Raw genomic sequence first — 21,372 nt, 5'->3', positions numbered from 1 at the left:
TGTCCTCTATCACACAACAGAGATATTTACATGCTCTTGTATCTTGTTATAATTCAGCTCCACCTAGAATTAATTCAGCTAATCACTGGGGTCTTCTTAGTGCCTACTTTAGAATGCAGTTGCATTTTTTGTATATGTGAATGTGCTCAAATACCCGCACAAATGAACCCTATGGGTCATGGGAACAGCTTTCCATAACTCATCTGCATCTCAGAGCCTGACCCTTCCCACCAGACTTGTTCTCCTCTTTAACCTCTCCATAAATCCCCCCTCTCTATCGCTCTCTCTATCCCTGTTTTCTCGCACACACACTCACTCTCCAAACACAACCACACACACAGTTGTGTGCTGCTCTTTAACCTCCCTCTGCTCCACTAATGAGTGGGGTCATTCAGAGGTGCACTCAATTTATCCCAGAATGCTTAAGTGGACCTGCGGGGAAGTCTTTCAACTCTCCCACTTTTATCTCTCCATCCTATGTGATCCATTGCTTTCTCACAACAGACCCTAGTCTCATTTTAATTTGCATGAGATTAAAATATTTCAACATGACTTTTCTGTGATGTATGTACTGCAGAACGCTCTCCTCTGTGTTAAAATAAATATTGATCATGAAACGAGTGCAAAAGTCTGGTTATGGAAGTAACCAGACAAATAGAGTGGTGGTGGTGTAGTGGGCTAAAGCACATGACTGTTACTCAGAAGGTCACTGGTTTGATCCCCACAGCCACCATCATTGTGTCCTTGAGCAAGGCACTTAACTCCAGGTTGCTACCGGGGGGATTGTTCCTGTAATAAGTGCACTGTCACTTTGGATAAAAGCGTCTGCCAAATGCATAAATGTAAATGGAAGTAAAAATCCCATTGGTAATTGATGGTAACTTATAAAGCTTTAAAGACAAAAGGGTTGTTAATCAATGGTACTGTATATGCTTCTATTAAAGCCATCAGTCCTCGTCATTTCAACTTCATTTAAAAAAGAATGTGTTTAGTAGCGGACTTCCTGATGAAGTACTACACTACCTGGATCCTGAAGGAAAAGATCCACCAGTCAGAGAATCCCACCAAATAAAGCAAACCAAAAGAGCTAAGCAGTGACAGACCACTCCCATTACGCACTGCAAATGACATATTCGAGTCATGTGCTTTCACTCTCAAAGAACTTACATGTATATATTTGTATATATATGAATATTTGGTAACACTTTACAATAAGGTTTCATTCATGAACATTAGTTAATGCATTAGGTATCATGAACAAACAATTAACAACATATATTTACACAGCATTTGTTAATCTGTGTTAAAATACAGTAAAAAACTAAATACAAAGCGCGGCGCTTTCCACTATAGCTATGTGAGGCTGATTAGGGTGAAATACATTGAAACGTTAAACATTATTTTGGATAATAGAAATTGTTGGATTGATGAAGGGGGTATGGCTCTATTTGTTGGTCACGAGTCAAGTCTCAATGTGTGTGCGCGTGTGTGTGTGCATGCGTGTGTAAGTGCGGGAGAGATGAGGGTGCACAAGGCCTCTTTTTAACCGTAACTGTAGGACATTATAGATATTGTGTTATGCTCTTAACCAATTTACTTTAACCAGCGTCTTTGTTTTAACTGGTTATTTTGTTGTGGTAGCCTGTAGGGCTCTTTGAAATAACTTAAATATTTTGTCGAAGTGATATGGAACCGTTATGTGGTCAAGACCTGGAACTACTTTATAGCCGTGTGTTTACTTGAAAAATAATTACACACTGTAATTAGTGTGTAATTACAGTGTGTAATGAACCAATGATAATCAAGCATTCAACAGAAACATGGTATAATTGTTTATAATTAATAAGAAATTATTTAACAAACATTTGTGTCTTATATCATATTGCTGTTGGTGGCATTTTTTAAACCATAAGCTACTTGAAGCTGTGCCTTACTGACATTTTTTTCTGTTAAAGACAACAAAATTTTAAATCATCAGTCATCTTCTTTCTGTTGGTACATAAAGCTCTGTACTCTTCATGCCACTTTAGATGACGCTGATGTCACCTCAAGATATGTTCTCTCCATCAAATTATCATAAGTCTGTACCTGGAGCAATGACTCCTGCTATTCCAATGACTTAGATTGACTGGCTGAGATGGTCTCTACAGGGGAGTGAATGTGGGTTGTGGTGCCCACTGCAGGCAGGTAATCTGTCCTCCTCACAGGAGCACAGAGAGCCCCTCATTAATCTAACGCAGTGATAGAGCACTCTTCCACCTGTGCTTTCCAATTAAAACTAGGACACACTTGTGTGTTTACAGAGGAACATCGCAAATGGAACACTTGGAAGATTTTCAACACCATATGCTCTGCCAGTAAAGAGCCTAAACTCTTGCAGTGTTGGACGAGACTGAAAGAAATAGTTCATCCGAAAATGAAAATTCTGTCAACATTCACTCACCCTCCTGTCAATCAAAACACTGAGGCAAGATTTTGAGTTAATAATGAAATAGTTTAGCCAAAAATTCAACTTCTCTTAGCATTTGACCCCGGATGACTCTCCTGTGAATCACAAAAGAAAATGTTAGACAGAATGTCAGAGCTTCGGTTTTACACTCAACAAAATTGGATGGTGATTCATACTGCCAAGATCCATAAGACAAAATAGAGCAATGAAAGATCATAAAAATAATCTGTATGACTGGTGCACCAGTTCTTCTGTGGCCATGTTTTAAGGGAATAGTTCACCCAAAAATTACAATTCTCTCATCATTTACTCACCCTCATGCCATCCCAGATGTGTTTGTCTTTATTTCTTCTGCTGAACACAAACAAAGATAATTAGGAAAATGTATCTGCTCTGTTGGTCCATGCAATGTAAGTGAATGGTTTGGAGTTTGAAACTCCAAAAATCAAATAAAGTTAGCCATAAACGTAATCCATTTCACTCCAGTGGTTAAGTTAATATCTTTAAAAGATAGATGATAGGTGTTGTTGGTGATAGATTATAGTATTTTTTTTTATATAAATCTACTTTCAAACAGCACTCCTATGTATGTTCACAAGAGTTCTTTTAGTTTTTGTTTTTTGCAGATTTGCATTCTTCATGCATATTGCCACCTTCTGGTATGTTGTGCAAATATGATGTATTTATTCTATTCATTTGCTTCATCTCTCTCTTTTTTTTCCTTTTGTCCTCACTACACAGTAGGCGGTGATATGCACAAAGAATGTGAATCGCTAAAAAACAGAAGAAGAAAAATTTGGTCCTCTTGTGAATGCACATAGGCTGGTATTGCATTGAATGTACCAACAGAGCTATTGACTATACAGAGATATTTTTCTAAAAATCTGTTTGTGTTCTGTAGAAGAAAGAAACTCATACACATCTTGAGGGAGATTAAATGATGAGGGAATTTTAATTTATAGGTGAACTATCCATTCAACGTAACATGACCAATCGTAACACAGCTGACTTAAATGGAAAGTTCATCTAAAAATAATTTACTCTAGTGTTGTTCTAAACCCATATGACTTTCTTTCTTCATGGGAACACAAAATGTTTGGTAGTACTGTATGTTAGTCTCTATCACATTATGTAATGTGTTCCATAGAGGAATGAAAGTCATACAGTTTGGAACAATGTGGGGTTGAGTAAATTATGACAGCATTTCCACTTTTGCATTTCTTTAAATTTCGATTTGTTTTTGGAAAAGAGTAGAATGGCTAAAAGGACCAAGGTAATTTTGTTTACATATGCACTTAGTTTTGAGATTGGTGTGAATAAATGAATACGCTCCCCGTGAACTTTCATTTGGAACTTTAATTTAACATCATATTGTACACAACAGGGGTCAAGCTCATACAAAGGTTCATTGAATTCCAAGGAGACACCCTAACGTTTTCCCTTTCTGCATTTCCATCTCTCTCCCTAACAGTTACACACACATTTTCTCATCAGAAAGGTAATCCTCCTTCATCAGTACCTTTAGTCTAATTGGAATATTTATGCAGTAATTAGTGGGCTGAAGAAGCCTTGCTTTTACTTGTGGGAGTTTACATTCACGTTAATGTCACACACATTTGATCAGGTCTGAATACCAATTACCCTCTCACACAAAGACCCCATCACCCATACACACCTCTTAACCTGCTCGCCATCACCAGTCTGATTACAGTTAGATTGCAGCTAACAAGCCCCCCACCATCTTTCTTTCTGTCTTTTTGTTCTGTATGTATTTTTTCGACTGTCACCTTATCTTACAACTTGCCTTCCCATATTTTTGTCATTTTATTTGTTTGCTGTAACCGTAATAGAACATTGTAAATAGCCTCGCAATTGTTGTTTTTTACGTTCACTGAATGTTATTACCATTATTCTTTTTTTTTTTATAGTGGTATATTTAGGGTTTTTAATCTTGACCATTGATCCAGCATCAATATTTGACCACTGTATTACAGCAGAAATGTTGCAGTGACAGTCTTAAATGGACAATTAACCCAAACAATTTAATCCTGTCATTACTTACTCACCCACCATTCCAGACCCATATGACTTGGAACTGTGGAACACAAAAGATGTTAGGCAGTATGTTCTGTGTCCCATATAGGGAAAGTGAATGGTGACTGAGGCTAACATCTTGCCTACCCATACATATGATATATATATGTTATGACAATTGGTACCTTGTGTCAAGGTGCAGCTCCCAGCCACGCTATCTTTTAACAAGATAGCGTGCCGGGTGCACGGAGCAAGGTAAGTGCTTTGAGTCTTTCCTCAGCACCCAAGTCTCGGGATGCGTTTTTCCTCCCAACGTGCTATTATCTGTGTTGGCACATTAACTGCCTAGAGTTACTGGCTGTATTCCTTGCCCTGCGGAGGTTTCTCCCGCTGATTCGGGGCAAGCACGTCTTGATCCATTCAGACAGCACCACAACGGTAGCGTACATAAATCACCAAGGCGGCATGCGCTCTCGTCATTTGTCACAACTCGCCTGCCAACTCAGGTCGCTGCACGCCACTCATAAGCCCGGCAACCTCAACACGACAGCGGACATGCTGTCGTGACAGGTTTCACCCAGCAGAGAGTGGAGGCTCCACCCCCAGGTGGTTCAGCTGATTTGTGACCGGTTCGGCATGGCACAGGTAGATATCTTTGCCTCCCAAGACAATTCTTGGTGTTCTTCCCGGTCTGAAGACCTTCAGAGATGTGCAGTTCGGTCAGTGCTTTCATTCCTGCAAGAGAGTTTGGGGCTGAGACTGTCCCCCCTCCACCCTGAAGGTGCATGTAGCCGCTATCGCGGCCCACCAAGACGCAATGGATGGCAAGTCCTTGGGTAAGTACGACTTGATTATCAGGTTCTTTAGAGGCGCCCATGGGCTGAATCCTCCCCGGCCAAGCTTGTTCCCCTCCTGGGATCTCTCAGTGGTCCTTTCGGGCCATCAGAGACCCTCCTTCGAGCCACTTGACTCAGTTGAACTTAAGGCCCTCTCCTTGAAGATGGCCCTCCTGATAGCACTTGCTTCCATCAAGAGGGTTGGGGATGCTGCACTGCACACTGCATGGCACGCTACAAGTGTTTGTTTGTAGCCTGCTTAGGCTGCTTAGCATTGATTATGCTTATTCTCAAAGCGTTCATCATTATATTCATCGTTATATCCTTTGTCATTTTACCATGTTTCAGGTTTTCCTACAGTTTCATCTGCGTGTATTTTACCTGTTGCTTCTGGCACCTAGCTAGAGTCTGTGTTTGTAGCCTGCTAGTTTTTTAGCATGGCTTATATATATATCTGTTTTCAGCCTTTAATCCTTAACCTCTGCCATTTTTAAGCACGCATCAGGTTTTCCTTCGTATTATTCTCTTATCGCGATTCAACTGCGCACATATTCCACCTGTATCTGCATTCTATTTTTATCGCGATTAAACTGCGAGCATTTTTTATTTGTATTTTTTTTCAGTGTGCACACGTTTTTTTACTCCTCTGTGGTACACAGATTAATGCATCGATCTCAAAACACCGCTTATCAAGAACAACCAACAACAACAAACAATTGCATTAAGGATTCACATCAATCTCAAACCCTCACCACACAGGAACAACCAACAACAAATAATTTGTGGTAAGTCATGGCATCCGCTCATGTTATTTCTTCCTGCGTTGCATGTCACATGTTTACAATAGCCTCCTCCTTCAGCAGTGAGGGATTCACATGTGATAAATGTAAGGAATTAGTCAGGCTGACGGAGAAGGTTAATGAGTTAGAGACTCGCATCCGAACGCTAGTGGAGGTCAGTGAGAAAGAGGAGCCGCTAGATACTGTTTCGGATGAAAGTAGTACATAGAGCAACTTACACACTTTGGTTCCGGCTGTAAAGCCCCTGCAGCAGGGTATTTGGGTGACGTCTCGGCGGCATACTCGCTCAGCAAAGAGACACCACTCTCCCATTCCTATTAGGGTTTCCAATCGATTCTCCCCACTCAGTGATACACCCACTGAGAATCATGTTGAAAGAGCCCTTGTTATTGGTGATTCTATTGTAAGGAACGTGGAAATAGAGACTACAACCACTATTGTTAATTGCATTTCGGGGGACAGAGCATCTGACATCAAATCAAATTTACAAGTGCTGTCTAAACGTAGATTTTCTAAAACTGTTATCCATGTCGGCACTAACGATGTCCGGCTTCGCCAGTCAGAGATCACTAAAGATAATGTTAAAGAGGTGTGCGAATTTGCAAAAACGATGTCAGACACTGTAATATGCTCTGGTCCCCTCCCTGCTCGTTGTGGTGACGAGGTTTATTGTAGATTAGTGTCACTGAATGGCTGGATTTCTGAGTGGTGTCTGAAGAATAAAATAGGATTCATAGACAATTGGAACAGTTTTTGGGGTAGACCTGACCTGCTAAAGAGAGACGTACTCCATCCCTCCAGGGAAGGTGCCGCTCTCCTCTCTAGTAATTTGGCTCATAGTCTTAATAATGATAGTATTTGACTAACTGGGGCCCAGGTCAGGAAGCAGACAAACTGGTTAATCTGAACGTCTACTAGCTGCCTTGAGACGTCACACAGGTCACATAAAATACAACACATAGAGACTGTATCACGTAGATATCTCATAGAGACTGTGTCTGTTCCCATGAACTATCAAACACAATTCCCTCACTAAATCATTTAGACATTTTTTTATTAAGGTCAAACTTGAACAAAACAAACAAATTAAAAATACAGATCATATAAAATAGGGCTACTAAACATTAGATCTCGTTTTACCAAAGCACTAATTGTTAATGAATTGATTAAAGATCATAGATTGGATGCGCTCTGTTTTACTGAAACCTGGCTTAACCCTCTGGGGTCGACAGACGCGCCGGCGTGTCCTGCTGAATATTTTTGTCATTACAGCAGAAACAACTTAAAATTTTTGGGTATACAGATAAGTGTAAGACATAATTAGAGACTATAAAGGGTCTACTTTTATTTGTGTACACTCACAATAACAACAAAATCTTGTGCTTTTGTAAAATAAAGAAAATAAAAAGGGTGAGCTTTCAGCAGTCTCTGTGTTCACAACCATATTTCAGAAACACATCACAAAAATGAACTGAAACTCTGCGAATACTTATCACACAAACATGAAACATATGTCTAAAGAAACTTAAAACTTGATTTGGATCATTAAGTCTCCTCACGTTCATTCTCTATCCCTCATTGATAGTCCCAGGGGAGGGGTCTTTGTCTCTCATGTGTGAATTACAATTAATATTTATGATCATTCACGGCTCCTCGCATATTACCTTTCAAAACTAAAATTGTCTTACAAAAGTTAAATTACTATATTGTTTTGTATGAATGAGTGATCAGGATGGTTTTCACATCATTTTGTCGCAAAAACTCTAGGCTACAAGATCCAGTTCTCAAAAGTCTTGTGGACAAATGTTTAGTATCTGTTATATGACCTTATTTCAGTGACTTAAAATTTTTGTTTTTTCAAAAACCATGCATAAACGTTATTTTCTCAAAAATACAAACCTGTACATACATGTTGCTCATGTATTATTGTAGCCCAGTTTGTGCTGAATACAGTGTTATCAGACTTTAGCCATTAATATGTTTTTAAGCAACTGAAAAAAAGCACAGATGTCAAGGCATGTCAAAACTTCTCCAGGGCCCAAAATACCCTCAGACCCCAGAGTGTTAAACCGGATGAATATATTAGTTTAAATGAATCTACTCGCCCAGGTTATTGTTATAAACATGAGCCTCGTCTGAAGGGTAGAGGAGGAGGTGTTGCTACAATTTACAGTGAAGTTTTTGGTGTTACTCAGAGGACAGGGTATAAATGTAAGTATTTTGAACTAATAATGCTTAATGTGACACCGTCAGATATAAATAAAAAATCTCTGTCATCTTTTGTCCTTGCTACAATGTATATAGATCACCCGGGCCTTATTCTGATTTCCTTGGTGAATTTGCCAATTTTTTTATCAGATCTTGTAGTTACTGTAGATAGAGCTTTAATTGTTGGTGAATTCAACATTCAAATAGATAATGAAAATTATACATCGGGATTAGCATTTATCGATATTCTCAACTCTCTTGGAGTCAGACAAAATGTAACAGGACCAACTCATTGCCATAATCATAAGCTAGATTTAATTCTGTCATATGGAGTTGATGTTGATAATATAGAAATTCTGCAGCAGAGCGATGACATCTCGGATCATTACCTCGTCTCTTGTATGCTGCAATCAGCTAATGTTACTCAATCTACACCACGCTATCGTTCAGGTAGAACTTTTCTTTTGACCACTAAAGATAGCTTCACTAATAATCTTCCAGATCTATCTCATACACTCAATAAACCCCAAAGCCCAGAAGAACTTAATGAAATAACAAAAAATATAAATGCAGTCTTCTCTAGCACTCTTGATATTGTCGCCCCACTTTGATTAAAGAAAATTAAAGAAATAAGCTCTGCACCACGGTACAATGATCACAATCATGCTCTCAAGAGAGCAGCTCGGAAAATGGAACGCATGTGGAAAAATACAAAATTAGAAGTATTTTGTGGTTCATGGAAGGATAGTGTCTGTAGCTACAGACAGGCACTAAAAGCTGCCAGGTCAGCATATTTTAGTAAACTCATAGAAAATAACCACAACAATCCTAGATGTTTATTCAGTACTGTGGCTAAATTGGTTAGAAATAAAGCCTCAACAGAACCAGATATTACATCATAGCGCAAGAGTAATGATTTCATGAATTTCTTTACAGATACAATTTTAATAATCAGAAATAAAATTGGAATTATGCAATTATCTGTCATAGCACCTCAGAAAACAGTGTCTAATAATTTTCCTCACGTGCAACTTCAATCCTTCTTTGTCATAGGTCATGAAGAGCTAACAAAACTTATCGAAACATCAAAAGCCACAACTTGTTTGTTAGATCCTATACCAACTAAGCTCTTAAAATAAGTATCTCCTGTAATTTCAGAACCTCTTCTTAATATTATTAACTCCTCGCTATGCTTAGGACATGTCCCAAGAAACTTTAAAATGGCAGTTATCAAAGCGCTTATTAAGAAGCAACAACTTGATCCTGGAGAACTGTCTGATTATAGACCGATTTCAAATCTCCCGTTTATGTCAAAAATACTAGAAAAGGTAGTATCCTCCCGAAGAATTTCAGTCAGGATTTAGGCCTCATGACAGTACAGAGACTGCACTTATCAGAGTTACAAATGACTTGCTCTTATCATCTGATCGCAGCTGCATTTCTCTTCTAGTGCTTTTAGATCTTAGTGCTGCATTCGATATGATAGATCACGACATTCTCTTGAATAGGCTAGAGAATTATGTTGGCATTTGTGGAGTTGCATTAGCATGGTTTAGGTCATATTTAGCAGACCGCTACCACTTTGTCTATGTAAATGAGGAATTGTCAAACCAAACAAAAGTAAAATATGGAGTTCCACAGGGATCAGTTGTAGGTCCTCTGCTTTGTATATGCTTCCCCTGGGAGATATTATCAGGAATCGTGGAATAAGTTTCCACTGCTATGCCACTGCTGTGCCAACGATACACAACTTTATATTTCTTCAAAACCTGATGAGATTTCACAATTCTCGAAATTAGCAGAGTTTATCAATGAACTAAAAGATTGGATGGCCAGAAATATCGCCCTGTCTCACTCTGTCTTATGTCATACCCCGCCTCCTTGTTTGCCCATTATTACTTTATTAGTCACACCTGCCCTGTCTTGTTAACCCATTTGATTATTCTCCCTATTTTAGTCTCCTTATGTTTGCTGTTCAGTGCCAGTTCATCTTGTTTCCAGTCATGTTTTCTGTGTGTTTGTTTGTTTATTCCAGTCAGTCTGTCAGTTGGTCTAGTTTCCTGTCCTGTTCATCCCTACAGTCCAGATGGTCGGTCCTGTTTCCCACTGCCACAGCCTTGGTTTACCTTTTTCTCCTACGGGGTAGTTTATGTTTGTTTTTTCTCCCTTGTGGGAGATTTGGTTTGTTTTTTCCCTGTTTGTTAATAAATCCTTTGTTTTTAAACTCCATGCTTGGGTCCTGAGCCTTGACAGGAAGAATGAAAGTCATCCAGGTCTGGAACAACATGAGTACGAGTAAATGATTACATAATTTGGCATTTTTGGGGGAACTGTCCCTTTAATTACATTTTATGAATCTATAATATAATGGAATTCGGTGTAGTTTCCAGGGTTTAGGAAAGACTTGTTTCTGCATATAAAAGTGATACAATGCAGTTGAGTATCTGTTATTTGAAGTTATTTATTGCAGTGTGTTTTATTTATTTATTTGTTTATTTTTTTATCACATAAAATCAGAGCACTTAAAAGTTCTGCAGCAGAATGTCAGAGCTTTATCTTTCTATGTGTGTGTGTGTGTGTGTGTGTGTGTGTGTGTGTGTGTGTGTGTGTGCGTGCGTGTGTGTGTGTTTATGTTAAAAGCTCTGTGTCTTGCAGCTCTGTAAATCTGTTCAGGCCAGATTGTCCAGGCTGTTTCTTTTCATTACCTGTCTCTTGTCTCTGCCAGAGACCCTGTGGTCTGTGTTTGTGCTTGCCAGGTTGTGGCAGGTCTAGGTTATAACGTGTCCACTCTGCCGTACCTGATTAGGGAATCGATCGGTGTGCAGTGTGTTTGTGGTTCCCAAAGGATCCAAAACGTCCTGCTTGTGTGAGAAGATGAGAATCATAACTTCTGGTTGCACTCTCTTGGCTATCCTTTCCTCTGTCATCACTTCTAGGTGCACTTTCTCCTCTCCACCTCTTATCTCCACTCCTCTTCCCTTCTGTCCCGATGGAGAGAAAGAGGTGTCGGAGAAGTGAGGTCAGAGCCCACTGGGCTGTGAAATGCTCCTCATAACAGTTGACTCAAGTGTGTGAGAGCCTGTACGAGTGAAACCCATCCATAGCTGGGTCTGCTCTCCAGGCTCACAGATTGTGCCAGTGTCCCAAGGTGTAATCGTTTTACATTCTCTTCAGGATGGAAATGCATTTAAGCTCGTCTCGCAGTTTCACGTTCCTGTCCCTCCAGTCAACGCTGTATGAAATGTGTGCAAAATTAATTACACACTGACTTGTTTCTCTTGTTCTCTGCAGAGCATAACCAGAAGAGACAGTATTGATATTTCATTATGGTGTTAATAAAGGTCAGCCGCTATTGAGTTCTCATTAATAGAGCCGAAATAGGCAATATTAATGAGGAGACGCATATTTTAATGACTCTCAGTGTGAATCTGTGATAATCTGCGGGGCTTTAAGTGCTTCAAAACAACCTCTGAGGAGTCCCTGACCTGCCACTTAAATGCAGCAACCTGATGGACAGAGAAAGATCTATATATCAAACTATTTCATAAGTGACCGTTTTGGAACAAGATAGGCAGCAACTCCTCACGTAAAGTGCATGGGTGACTCACAATTGATTACAGCAGAATAGAGTTTGACCAAAGTCTCTTTAAGCTAAGTCAGTTCACTCAGTTGCCAATATCCAGTCCCTATATACTTGAATGGGGAGAAGACCAAAATCTCTAAAACTGTCAAGTAATTTTTATTTCTATTTAGCTTTTCACAACACACATTGTTTCAAAGCAGCTTTACAGAAAACTACATTTCAGTAGTATATACATTGTGTACAAGTAACAATGGTATCATAAACGTTGGTTTAAAACTGCATTGTGGTGGTGGTGTAGTGGTCTAAGCACATAACTGGTAATCAGAAGGATGCTGGTTCGAGCCCCACAGCCACCACCATTGTGTCCTTGAGCAAGGCACTTAACTCCAGGTTGCTCCGGGGGGATTGTCCCTGTAATAAGGGCACTGTAAGTCGCTTTGGATAAAAGCGTCTGCCAAATGCATAAATGTAAATGTAAATGTAAATGGTTCTTTGGCTAAAATCATGCTACGAAACTGTATTTTTCAGGCTGGTCTAGCTAATTCGCATCCTAGAGTTAGCAAACAAATGACTTGCAATTTTACATTCCTAAAGCTGCCACACTGAGTGTTACCATTTCACCCATTCATTTTTCCACTAGTATGAAAATGCATCGCACACACAATTATTGGTTAACATGGTATATTTTAAATAGATTTATCTAATTGTATTGATACGTTTCTTTATTTAATTAATTTTAAGTTGGCTACATTTATGTTTGGACATGACATATGGGTAAGTAAATGAAGAGAAAATTATTTTTTTAGTTTTTTTGTAAGCTAAACATTTAAAATGCTGAATGTAGGCAGTACACTACATTTTGGAACCAAACTAGGATGAGAAAGAAGAAGGAGGCATTCATACACTCAGTATAATTTAATCGTTACATTTAAATCCCATAGTAAATCATGTCCTAAAGCATTTAGGGCCAGAGTTAAAGAAAAAAGCTGTCAAAGTAAAACCATCAAGCTCTGGGGCATGCTCTTGTATGGGTATTAATGGCGTTATAGCAACTTTAACGGCCAGCCCACTCCCTGTAATACACCAGTCCCTCAGACCAGTCTCAGTGGAGCACTGACTTGTCCTTGATTCCACCTGTTTCCTGTCTGCAACAACAGAAGGCTTTCGGCCAACCGGATTAATATGGCTGGAGCTGAAGGAGGCAGAGGAGAGGCTTTGGCTCGGCTCAGCTCTCTGTCTCCTCCCAGTGTGGACTAACTGGAGTCAGATTCACCCGAGCATGGACAGAGCACAGTTTCAGTGTTATCACCAAAGTAATGTTGGCCATGCAACAACAAACACTTTTGTGTTTTGCATGTGTCTATCCATCTGTTGCCCTTGCAACCGCTACCTTTCATCCGTGGTTATAAACAGGCTGGTTTATGTTATAAATTGAGTATGTGTGTACTTCCATAAATAGCAAGTGACAAAGTATCAAAGTTGAAGAAAGCCCACTGAAGCCTCATGTCCTAATTAACAGAAAAGCCTTTACAAAGACAGACAGACAGACAGACAGACAGACAGGACGTAGGCCTGTGCTCAGAAAACACAAAGACCAGCCATTTACCAAATATAAACAATGTCTTTGTAAGGCAGCTTTATTTAGGATTCAGGCTTGGATGTTACCCATGCTAGACTTCAAGACTGTTGAATATGCCATCACTGGAAATGGATGAATATGGCTGTCTGTGTATGTTTCTAAACTAGCTATACTTTAGGGACAACACTCATGAAAAAGTACCAACATTTTTTTTTGGATATATGCTTGACATGGTTGTAACATGGTATTTTGGAGAGGTAGGCCTAGGTGTTGTGTTGTTGTGTGGTGTGTTTTGTTTTGTTTTGTTGTGTTTTGTTGTGTTGTGTTGACAAAACATTTTGGGGATGTCCCCAAAAGGAAATATGTTTCATAAATAATCTTAAAAATGCTTTTAAATTCTAAAAATGCAAGAAGTTTAGCTTAATGGCCTATGTTTTAATTTAGTGTTAGTCTGTAGCAGTTTCCGGAATTACATTTTACATTAAGCGATAATAGATTCCTCCTTGGATTTTCAGGGCCATTTTACCTTTATGAGGGCATATTTTTTCTGACCATTTAAACCAAAAACTCTCTCATCGTTTATGTTAAATATATTAATTTCATCAGTTCATTAATACAGATTCTCAAGATTATGAATGTATTACCTCTTACCCACAGAATTAATTCAGCATCAACTCATGCGTAGGCCATAATACAGTATGTATAACTAGGACTATGTAAAATATTAAAAACCTTGTCAGAAAAAAATATTATGAAGGCATTTTACATTTCTGGGCATTGTTGTTTATTTTTGTGGCATTTTTGGTGGCATTTTTTGGCTTGAGCACCCCTTAGTTTCTGACCCTTAAGGTAAATCCCTAAAGGTGTTTTAATAGCAATGCAGTGTCATATCAGCATATTAATATCTGCATGTTCTGTGTTCTTTCAGAAAGTGTCCCAGTACACCATCATAGTCCAGGCCACAGATATGGAGGGCAGCCTAAACTTTGGCCTGTCGAATACAGCCACTGCCCTCATTAGCATCACAGACATCAATGACAACCCTCCAGAGCTGGATGCTAAAACAGTGAGTATCCTACAGTACAACAGGGAGCATTTACATAGTCTGCATGTTTGGACAGAGACACCCCTCACTACCCCGATATCTGAATTCTAACAGTGTCTTGATACTCACTTAATTCACACAACAGTCTGACAGCTGGAGAAACTTACTGGAGTTGTGAAACAAAAATAGATTAACTATGAGCAATGATGGCTGCAGGGTGAAATAGAACAAGGAAAGAAAGAGAGTAAAATAGAGGATGGAGGGAAAGAGAGGGAGGGGAGTTCAGGTATTCTCTCTCTCTCTCTATCTCTCTTCCTTTGTCATTGTGCCAGCTCTGCCCCTTAGGGGACTGTAGTTTCTCTTCAGGCATCTGGCTTCAATTCCCCTCTCATCCTCTCATTTTCTTTCTCCTTCACTGCATCCACCAAAATAGAAATATATGGAGGTCTCTCTAAAATAATATTAAGAGTCTATTTGCATATTGGCTAAAGTTCTGTAAATTAATCAAATATATTGTGGTGACAATATTGTATATAAGTATAATATAAGTAAACCATTTTTTAGGTTGATTTCTCCTAACAGTGTAACACTGTGGCATTATCAAAACATTTACCTGTTTGTTTGAGCTCCCCTCCAGAAGTTTGGGTTGGAACTATTAGTTTATGCAACCAATGGAAGACATGAGGAGTTTTCTGGTTTAAAATCTGTTTAAAAAAAAGAGTGATTCTTTTTGCAATTCCGTTTGGTGACACTACTGTTGCAGAAATTGCATTCAGTTTTAAACAGTTGTGTAATGGTTTCATTTCTGCTTTTGACAGAAACTTTTGTCAAAAGCAACTTAAATTCTAAGAATACCGTTATCAGTATGCGTGTTTCATCTAAATCAAACCCATAACTTTAGTGTTGCTAGCATCATGCGCAATCAAATTAGTTAAGTTTTGTGTTACTTCTCTGTTGCACATGCTCATTATGATTAACATGTCCACTATTGCTTGGAAAATATAGAACCTAGTCTCAGAATGAACATTAAAATAACTACATTTTTGCAAACTGACTTTCATGTGCTGGATTATATTTTTCACAGTTGCCTGGTGACATGAACTCTAAAGGCGCTACAACAACATCTTGTTACTGTCATTCAATCCCTGATGGAGGGAATGAAACGTTGTGTCGAGGTAGTGACACTAGGAGTCACTCTTGGGAGCCCTAAACACCTCTGATCTTTAAGAAAATGGCAATGGGAATTGGTGAGTGGAATTTGCATGCCACTCCCCGGGACATATGGGTTTTAAAGGAGCTGGCTCGCAGCCACTCATTCAGGTTTTGCACTGAGGAGCCGAGACAGGGTCCCAGACATTTCAGCGGGTATCTCAGCATTGTGGCAAGAGGGACACAACGTCTCGTTCCCTCCATCAGGGAATGGAGGTTATGATAGTAACCAAGACATTCCCTATCTGTCACTCACTCGACATTGTGTTGATGTAATGACACTAGGGGTCCCTAAACGAAACGGCACAACCAGATGAACTGTGTTACATGGACTGGCGGTGCAGGTGCAGGCAGACCACTGTATGCCTCGTTGCAAGTGCACCCGGCCCCCATGTAACCTCCCCGAATTTCTCCGCCAAATTCGCCTGCCACAGGGCTGAGGAGGAAAGACATCCAGGGTTCACCGACTCGTGAACTCACATAGGGTAAAAAAGCGCATGTCTTCCACTCCAGGAGGGGAAAGGCGCTGTACGCAAGCAGTATACCTGGCCAGCTGCCCTGCATACTTACCTTTTCGTACCTGACAACACACGGGACGAAACTGGCTCAACACAGTGATTATAAAATCTCACAAAGGTATTGGGTGTTGTCCGCTGTCTGCTAGAGAGGTGCCGTTGGTCAAGGCCCAGGAGGCTGCCACACTCCTCCTGGGGCAGTGCTTGCAGGCTCACTACCTGATCCCTAAAAGGGGTTATGGGAACCTTGGGCACATAGCCCAGTCGAAGTCTCAAATCACATAAGAGTATGCCGGGCTGAACTCCAAGCAGGTGTTGCTGACAGATAAGTCCCCAACCCTCTTGATGGATGTGAGTGCAGTCAGGAGGGCAGTCTTCAATGAGAGAGCCTTTAGACTCTAGGGGCTCAAACAGGGCTCTCCGCAGGCCCAACAGGACCACCAAGAGATCTCACGAGGGAATGAGGCGTGGTGCGCCACTATAGCAGCCACATGCACCTTCAAGGTGAAGGGGGACAACCGCCCCTCCAACCTCTCCTGTAGGAAGGAAAGCACCAACCTGACTACGCATCTCTGGGGGTCTTCACCTGAGGAAGAACACTAGTTTGCGAACAAATGGCACTTCAAGGCATACAGGCACGTCATAGAGGGAGTGATCGTGTCTACCACTGCCGGTGATAGGCCACTTAGGTCTTCTGTGTCCCGTCCAGGGGCCAGATATGGAGATTCCAGAGGTCTCATTGCGTTTGCCAACAAGGGGAACTTGCCAGGGTGGGACTGTCACGAGGAGGAGCATGAGCTCTGAGAACCAATTCTGGGTGGGCTAGTAGGGTGCCACCAGTGCCGAGGGGAGCCTCGGTCAGGGAGTACCAGAGCTGGCAGTGGGAGGATTCTAGCAGTGCTTTGCCAAATCAACTCCAAATCAGCTGGACCAACTGTGGGTGGAGTCTCCACTCTCCCCTGAGTGTAACCTGCTGTGATAGCATGTACGCTGCCTGGTTGAGGTCGCCTGGGATGTGAGTGGCCTGCAAGGACTTCATTGCTTCTGACTCCAGAGGAGGAGACGGCGGACGAGTTGCGACATGCGACTCGAGCGTAAACCTCCTTGGCAGTTTATATATGCTACCTACGCTGTGTTGTCAGTCCTAGGGCATGCGGCGAAGGGCATGCGGTGAACTTCAAAGGAAACAAAAGATTCCCCTCCCAGGCCCTCCACCAGGGGATGGAGTGGTCTGTCCACCACCTCTAAACTTACAATAGGTCTCCTTGTCCCTGGGTCACCCATTTCAGGGGCGCTTCGAGGCCTTCCTAGGGTTCTTGGCACCTGATCGTGAGGTTCTACGTCGGTGCGGGACCTTGAGTCACACCTTGAGGGGCAGGATGTGTTGGATAGCCTCGGTCTACTTCTTGACCGGCGAGAACTGCTGGGCAAAGTCCTTGACAGTGCCGCCGATCAGGCCAGCTTGAGAGATGGGGGAGTCAAGGAAGCGTACCTTTGTCAGCATCCTTCATCTCGACCATATTAAGCCACAGGTGGCACTCCTACACCACCAAGGTGGACATTGCCTGCCCGAGAGCCCATGCCGTGACCTTCGTCACCCAGAGAGCGAGATTGGTCATCGAGCGCAGCTCCTGCATCACTCCGGGAACAGGACTACCCTCGTGCAGCTCTTTCAATGCCTTGGCCTTGTGCATTTGCAGTAGGTCCATAGCATGCAGGGCGGAGGTGGCCTGTCCAGTGGCACTGTAAGCCTTGGTCACCAAGGACAACATGGGCTTACAGGCCTTGGACAGGTGTCTCGGGTTGATTCTCCCTGGAGGCAGTGTTTTACGGGCACAGGTGCACCGCAACAACCTTGTCCCCCTTGGGAATCATTGTGTACCCCCTGGCTGCCCCACCATCGAAGGTATTGAGAGCGAAGAAGCTCAGAGTTCGGGTCTGGGCAGTAAAAGTTGCCTGCCATGACTTTGTGAGCTCCTCGGGCACATCCGGGAAGAATAGACCCGGGGCAGGACGCAGGCGTGAGTGCCGTTATGAGCCCAGGAAACAAATCATCAAGCCACAGGATGGAGGATTCCACTCAAGCCCGATGCCTTTTTTCAGTGATCAGAGGGGTTTGGGGCTCCCAAGAGCGACTCCTAGTGTTACTACATTGGCACAACGTCAAGTGAGTGACAGATAGGGAACTGTGCATTTTATTCACTTTCACACAAATCACGACTACAACGGCTGATTATGACTCTATTTTTACTATAATGCACAATTTGAAAAAACCTTGCGCAGTAGCTCACTTGTGTGTTGGACTTTGGACTCTAAAGTACAAAGTTCGAGACCAGTCTAGCATGCAAGCTGAGACAGGAGACAAGAGTGTCATAGAAGCAACACAAGATGACATAGTTGCTTTAGACAATGTGTTTTAAAAATATATATTTTTGGACTCTTTTGGACTGTTGCTTTAGGGTAAGGATGTCTGTTTTGTGTCTACCTCTCATTTGATTTTAGATCAATATTGGTTAGTGTAACGTAGTTCTATGGAAAGGAAGAGGCGAGAACCACCTTGTCAATATAAATAATATTTTAATAATAAACTTAAACAAAAGACAACAAAACACACATGACGGACATGTCTGTAAACTATCTCTCTCTCCCGCACAATCCTCCGCATTCGGCCTTTATCCCTCTCGGAGGCTTGATTAGCCTGATAAGGGACCGGGTGTGTAGAATCACGACCCGGCCCCGCCCTCCGCCCTCCGCCCTGCCACAGTTAGGTTTAGGTTAAAGTTTTAGGTTAGGGAAGTGCATTTTACTCATTAAAACCTTCATCTAATATTCACTTTAATAACCTTGTCAGATTATGACACCATTTCACTGGCTTTTGGTGCCCTCGCTGGACATTTCATTGGGAAACTGCAGCCAAATGTGTAACAAGGCACGCTCTTTTGTTTTGCCAAAGTCAGGTAATGTTCATGAGACTAGGCTGCATGATATTAGTGCTGATACATTTTTGAGCTGGATTTAAGTACAGGAATGACTGTACAGGAATAATAATAAACTGAATATAATGTCATTAATTGTCGAACAAATTAAGTAATGATTGATAAAACCCATCTTCCTATAGAACGTTCTATTGTGCCATCGTATATCTCTATTTTTCTTAACATAATTTTTTACTGTTAACTTTTGTTGTTTTTTATCTCTGTACCTCTTCTCCTCTCTCTCTCTGCCCACTTTAAACAGTGTTTGTTTCTGTCAGCCTCCATATCTTTCTCCTTATTTCTCCAGTTAACCATATATATCTCCTTCCCTCAATATTTCTCTCTGGCTTTCAGTGTCTCTTCCTTTCTCCAATTTCATTTATTTCTAGCTATTGGCCATGCCACTTTTATCTCTCTCTCACAGCACACATCTGGGGTGCCCTTATATTCCTTCACTCATTAAGTAATAACCCCAGGCCTCCTCCATGCCGTCTGATGCTCAAACATTCAGAAATATTTCGCTAATTTTTTTCTACCAGTAATATTTGTTTGATGGCCAAATTATATTTAGTGAATTAGTATGACATTTATCATCTGGTAGCAGACAGTCTTGGTCTTCATTTTAATTGATGTCATCTTATTTTCCAACATTGGTTCTGAGGAGTACCTGCTTGTGGACAGGTCTCTCTGCCTGTGTTGAGTGTCTGGCTCCTGTTGTTGGTGGGTCTGAGTTGTTATTAGCAGACCGTAGCTTAGAACAGGGGTTTTCAAACTGTTTAATGCAGAGGAGCCCCAAATATGATGATCTCCTTTCATGGAAACCCCTTCCAAAAATATAGACCACTTCAAGGCTGAAAACAATAACAAAGGTATTAGAACGCTGCTGGCCTGGGATCACTGCCGGTATCATTACTGTATCCTTTAAAAAAGGCTCAGAATTAACATATTTTCTCAAAGAACATCGAACGTTTACCTGAAGTGACTTATCTAGACGTATTGTTGATACTGAGAATCTACGTGTTTGAGGCGATGAAAGTGTATCGTAGTTAAGATGCTTGCAGTTATTTCCTCAGCAGAGAGATCGGGACTATTGGATCGCTCCTATTATAATCAATGAAGCCATTCAAAAATGCTGGGTCTCTCTTGCACATTTGCTGTAGTCTCAATCAACCCAATTATGATACTTCGATGCATATTTTGAGCATGTCTGTTTAGATGACATGTCTGCTGTGATTATTCTTCCCTACATAGGCATAATTTATGAAATTTGGAACACACACATCAGAGACAGAGTAGGAGGATAGACCTCCATCCATCTTTTCTTGACACCTCCTCTAAGTAATACACACTAAGAGTCACTCATCCATGCTCTAGACATTCTCTTGTCTGAATGAACACACAGGGAAAATTTTACAAAATTGAAAGTGAGACTAAAATGAAAAGAAACTCATTGCTTACCCATCCACTTGATTATTTGTGATACTTTCTGAAACTTTGCTAGATTCAAAGTTTTTTTTCATGCTGCTCCTCCCACAAGGGTGTAAGCATGTGTATTCTTTAAAGATAGATTATAGAGTGTAACCAAAGAACAACTCTGCAGTTTGGCTGTCTCAGTTATCCAATAGTATCCAGCTGCAGATCCGCAGCACCACCAGTTTCAGAACCCCAGTTTCAGAACCCCAGCGCCAGAACCTGAAGTGAGGGGCGGAGCTTACGTTCTAAACCGAGTAGCGCCACCTAACGTTTTGGAGCGTAGTTTGCTTTTATTACAAACGAAACATCATACTTTATACGTATGTTATAATGATACATTAAGGTACAGTACAATAAGCATTTTAAAACATTGATCTTGTGTAATATAATTGTATATAGTTATCCGTTTCATTGTATTATGAGAGCTACTTCCTGATCATGATGGTGAAAAATAATGCTTGAAACTTATGGGCATTTTATATAAAATCTACTTTATTTCACAAGAACATGTGCAGCATGCATTTTTCTTTATGTAAAATAAAACATGTCAAAAAACTAAAAAAGAGAGAAAATTCAGCATCATTTTAAAAGAAACAATAAAAATATTTACAACAAATGACCAATTCACCCCTAGGCCCATTTTATCATGACAATCCTGTATAAATG

General features: G+C 40.9%; 2 protein-coding genes across 2 annotated transcripts in view; one reads left to right on the top strand and one right to left on the bottom strand.

Moving 5' to 3' along the window:
- LOC127633040 (chemokine-like protein TAFA-1) overlaps positions 1 to 21,372 on the bottom strand; it is a 588,934-nt gene that overhangs the window by 39,131 nt on the left and 528,431 nt on the right. The window lies entirely within an intron of this gene.
- LOC127633033 (cadherin-4-like) overlaps positions 1 to 21,372 on the top strand; it is a 389,224-nt gene that overhangs the window by 326,104 nt on the left and 41,748 nt on the right. Inside the window, exon 9 of the mRNA XM_052111894.1 lies at positions 14,418 to 14,555. Coding sequence (XP_051967854.1) covers positions 14,418 to 14,555 — 138 coding nt within the window. The remainder of the gene's footprint in view (positions 1 to 14,417; positions 14,556 to 21,372) is intronic.

This window comes from Xyrauchen texanus, chromosome 39, assembly GCF_025860055.1.
Source record: "Xyrauchen texanus isolate HMW12.3.18 chromosome 39, RBS_HiC_50CHRs, whole genome shotgun sequence".
NCBI classification, from domain to species: Eukaryota; Metazoa; Chordata; class Actinopteri; order Cypriniformes; family Catostomidae; genus Xyrauchen; species Xyrauchen texanus.
The sequence above is the reverse complement of the archived record's forward strand: the minus strand, read 5'-3'. Positions and strand labels throughout refer to the sequence as shown.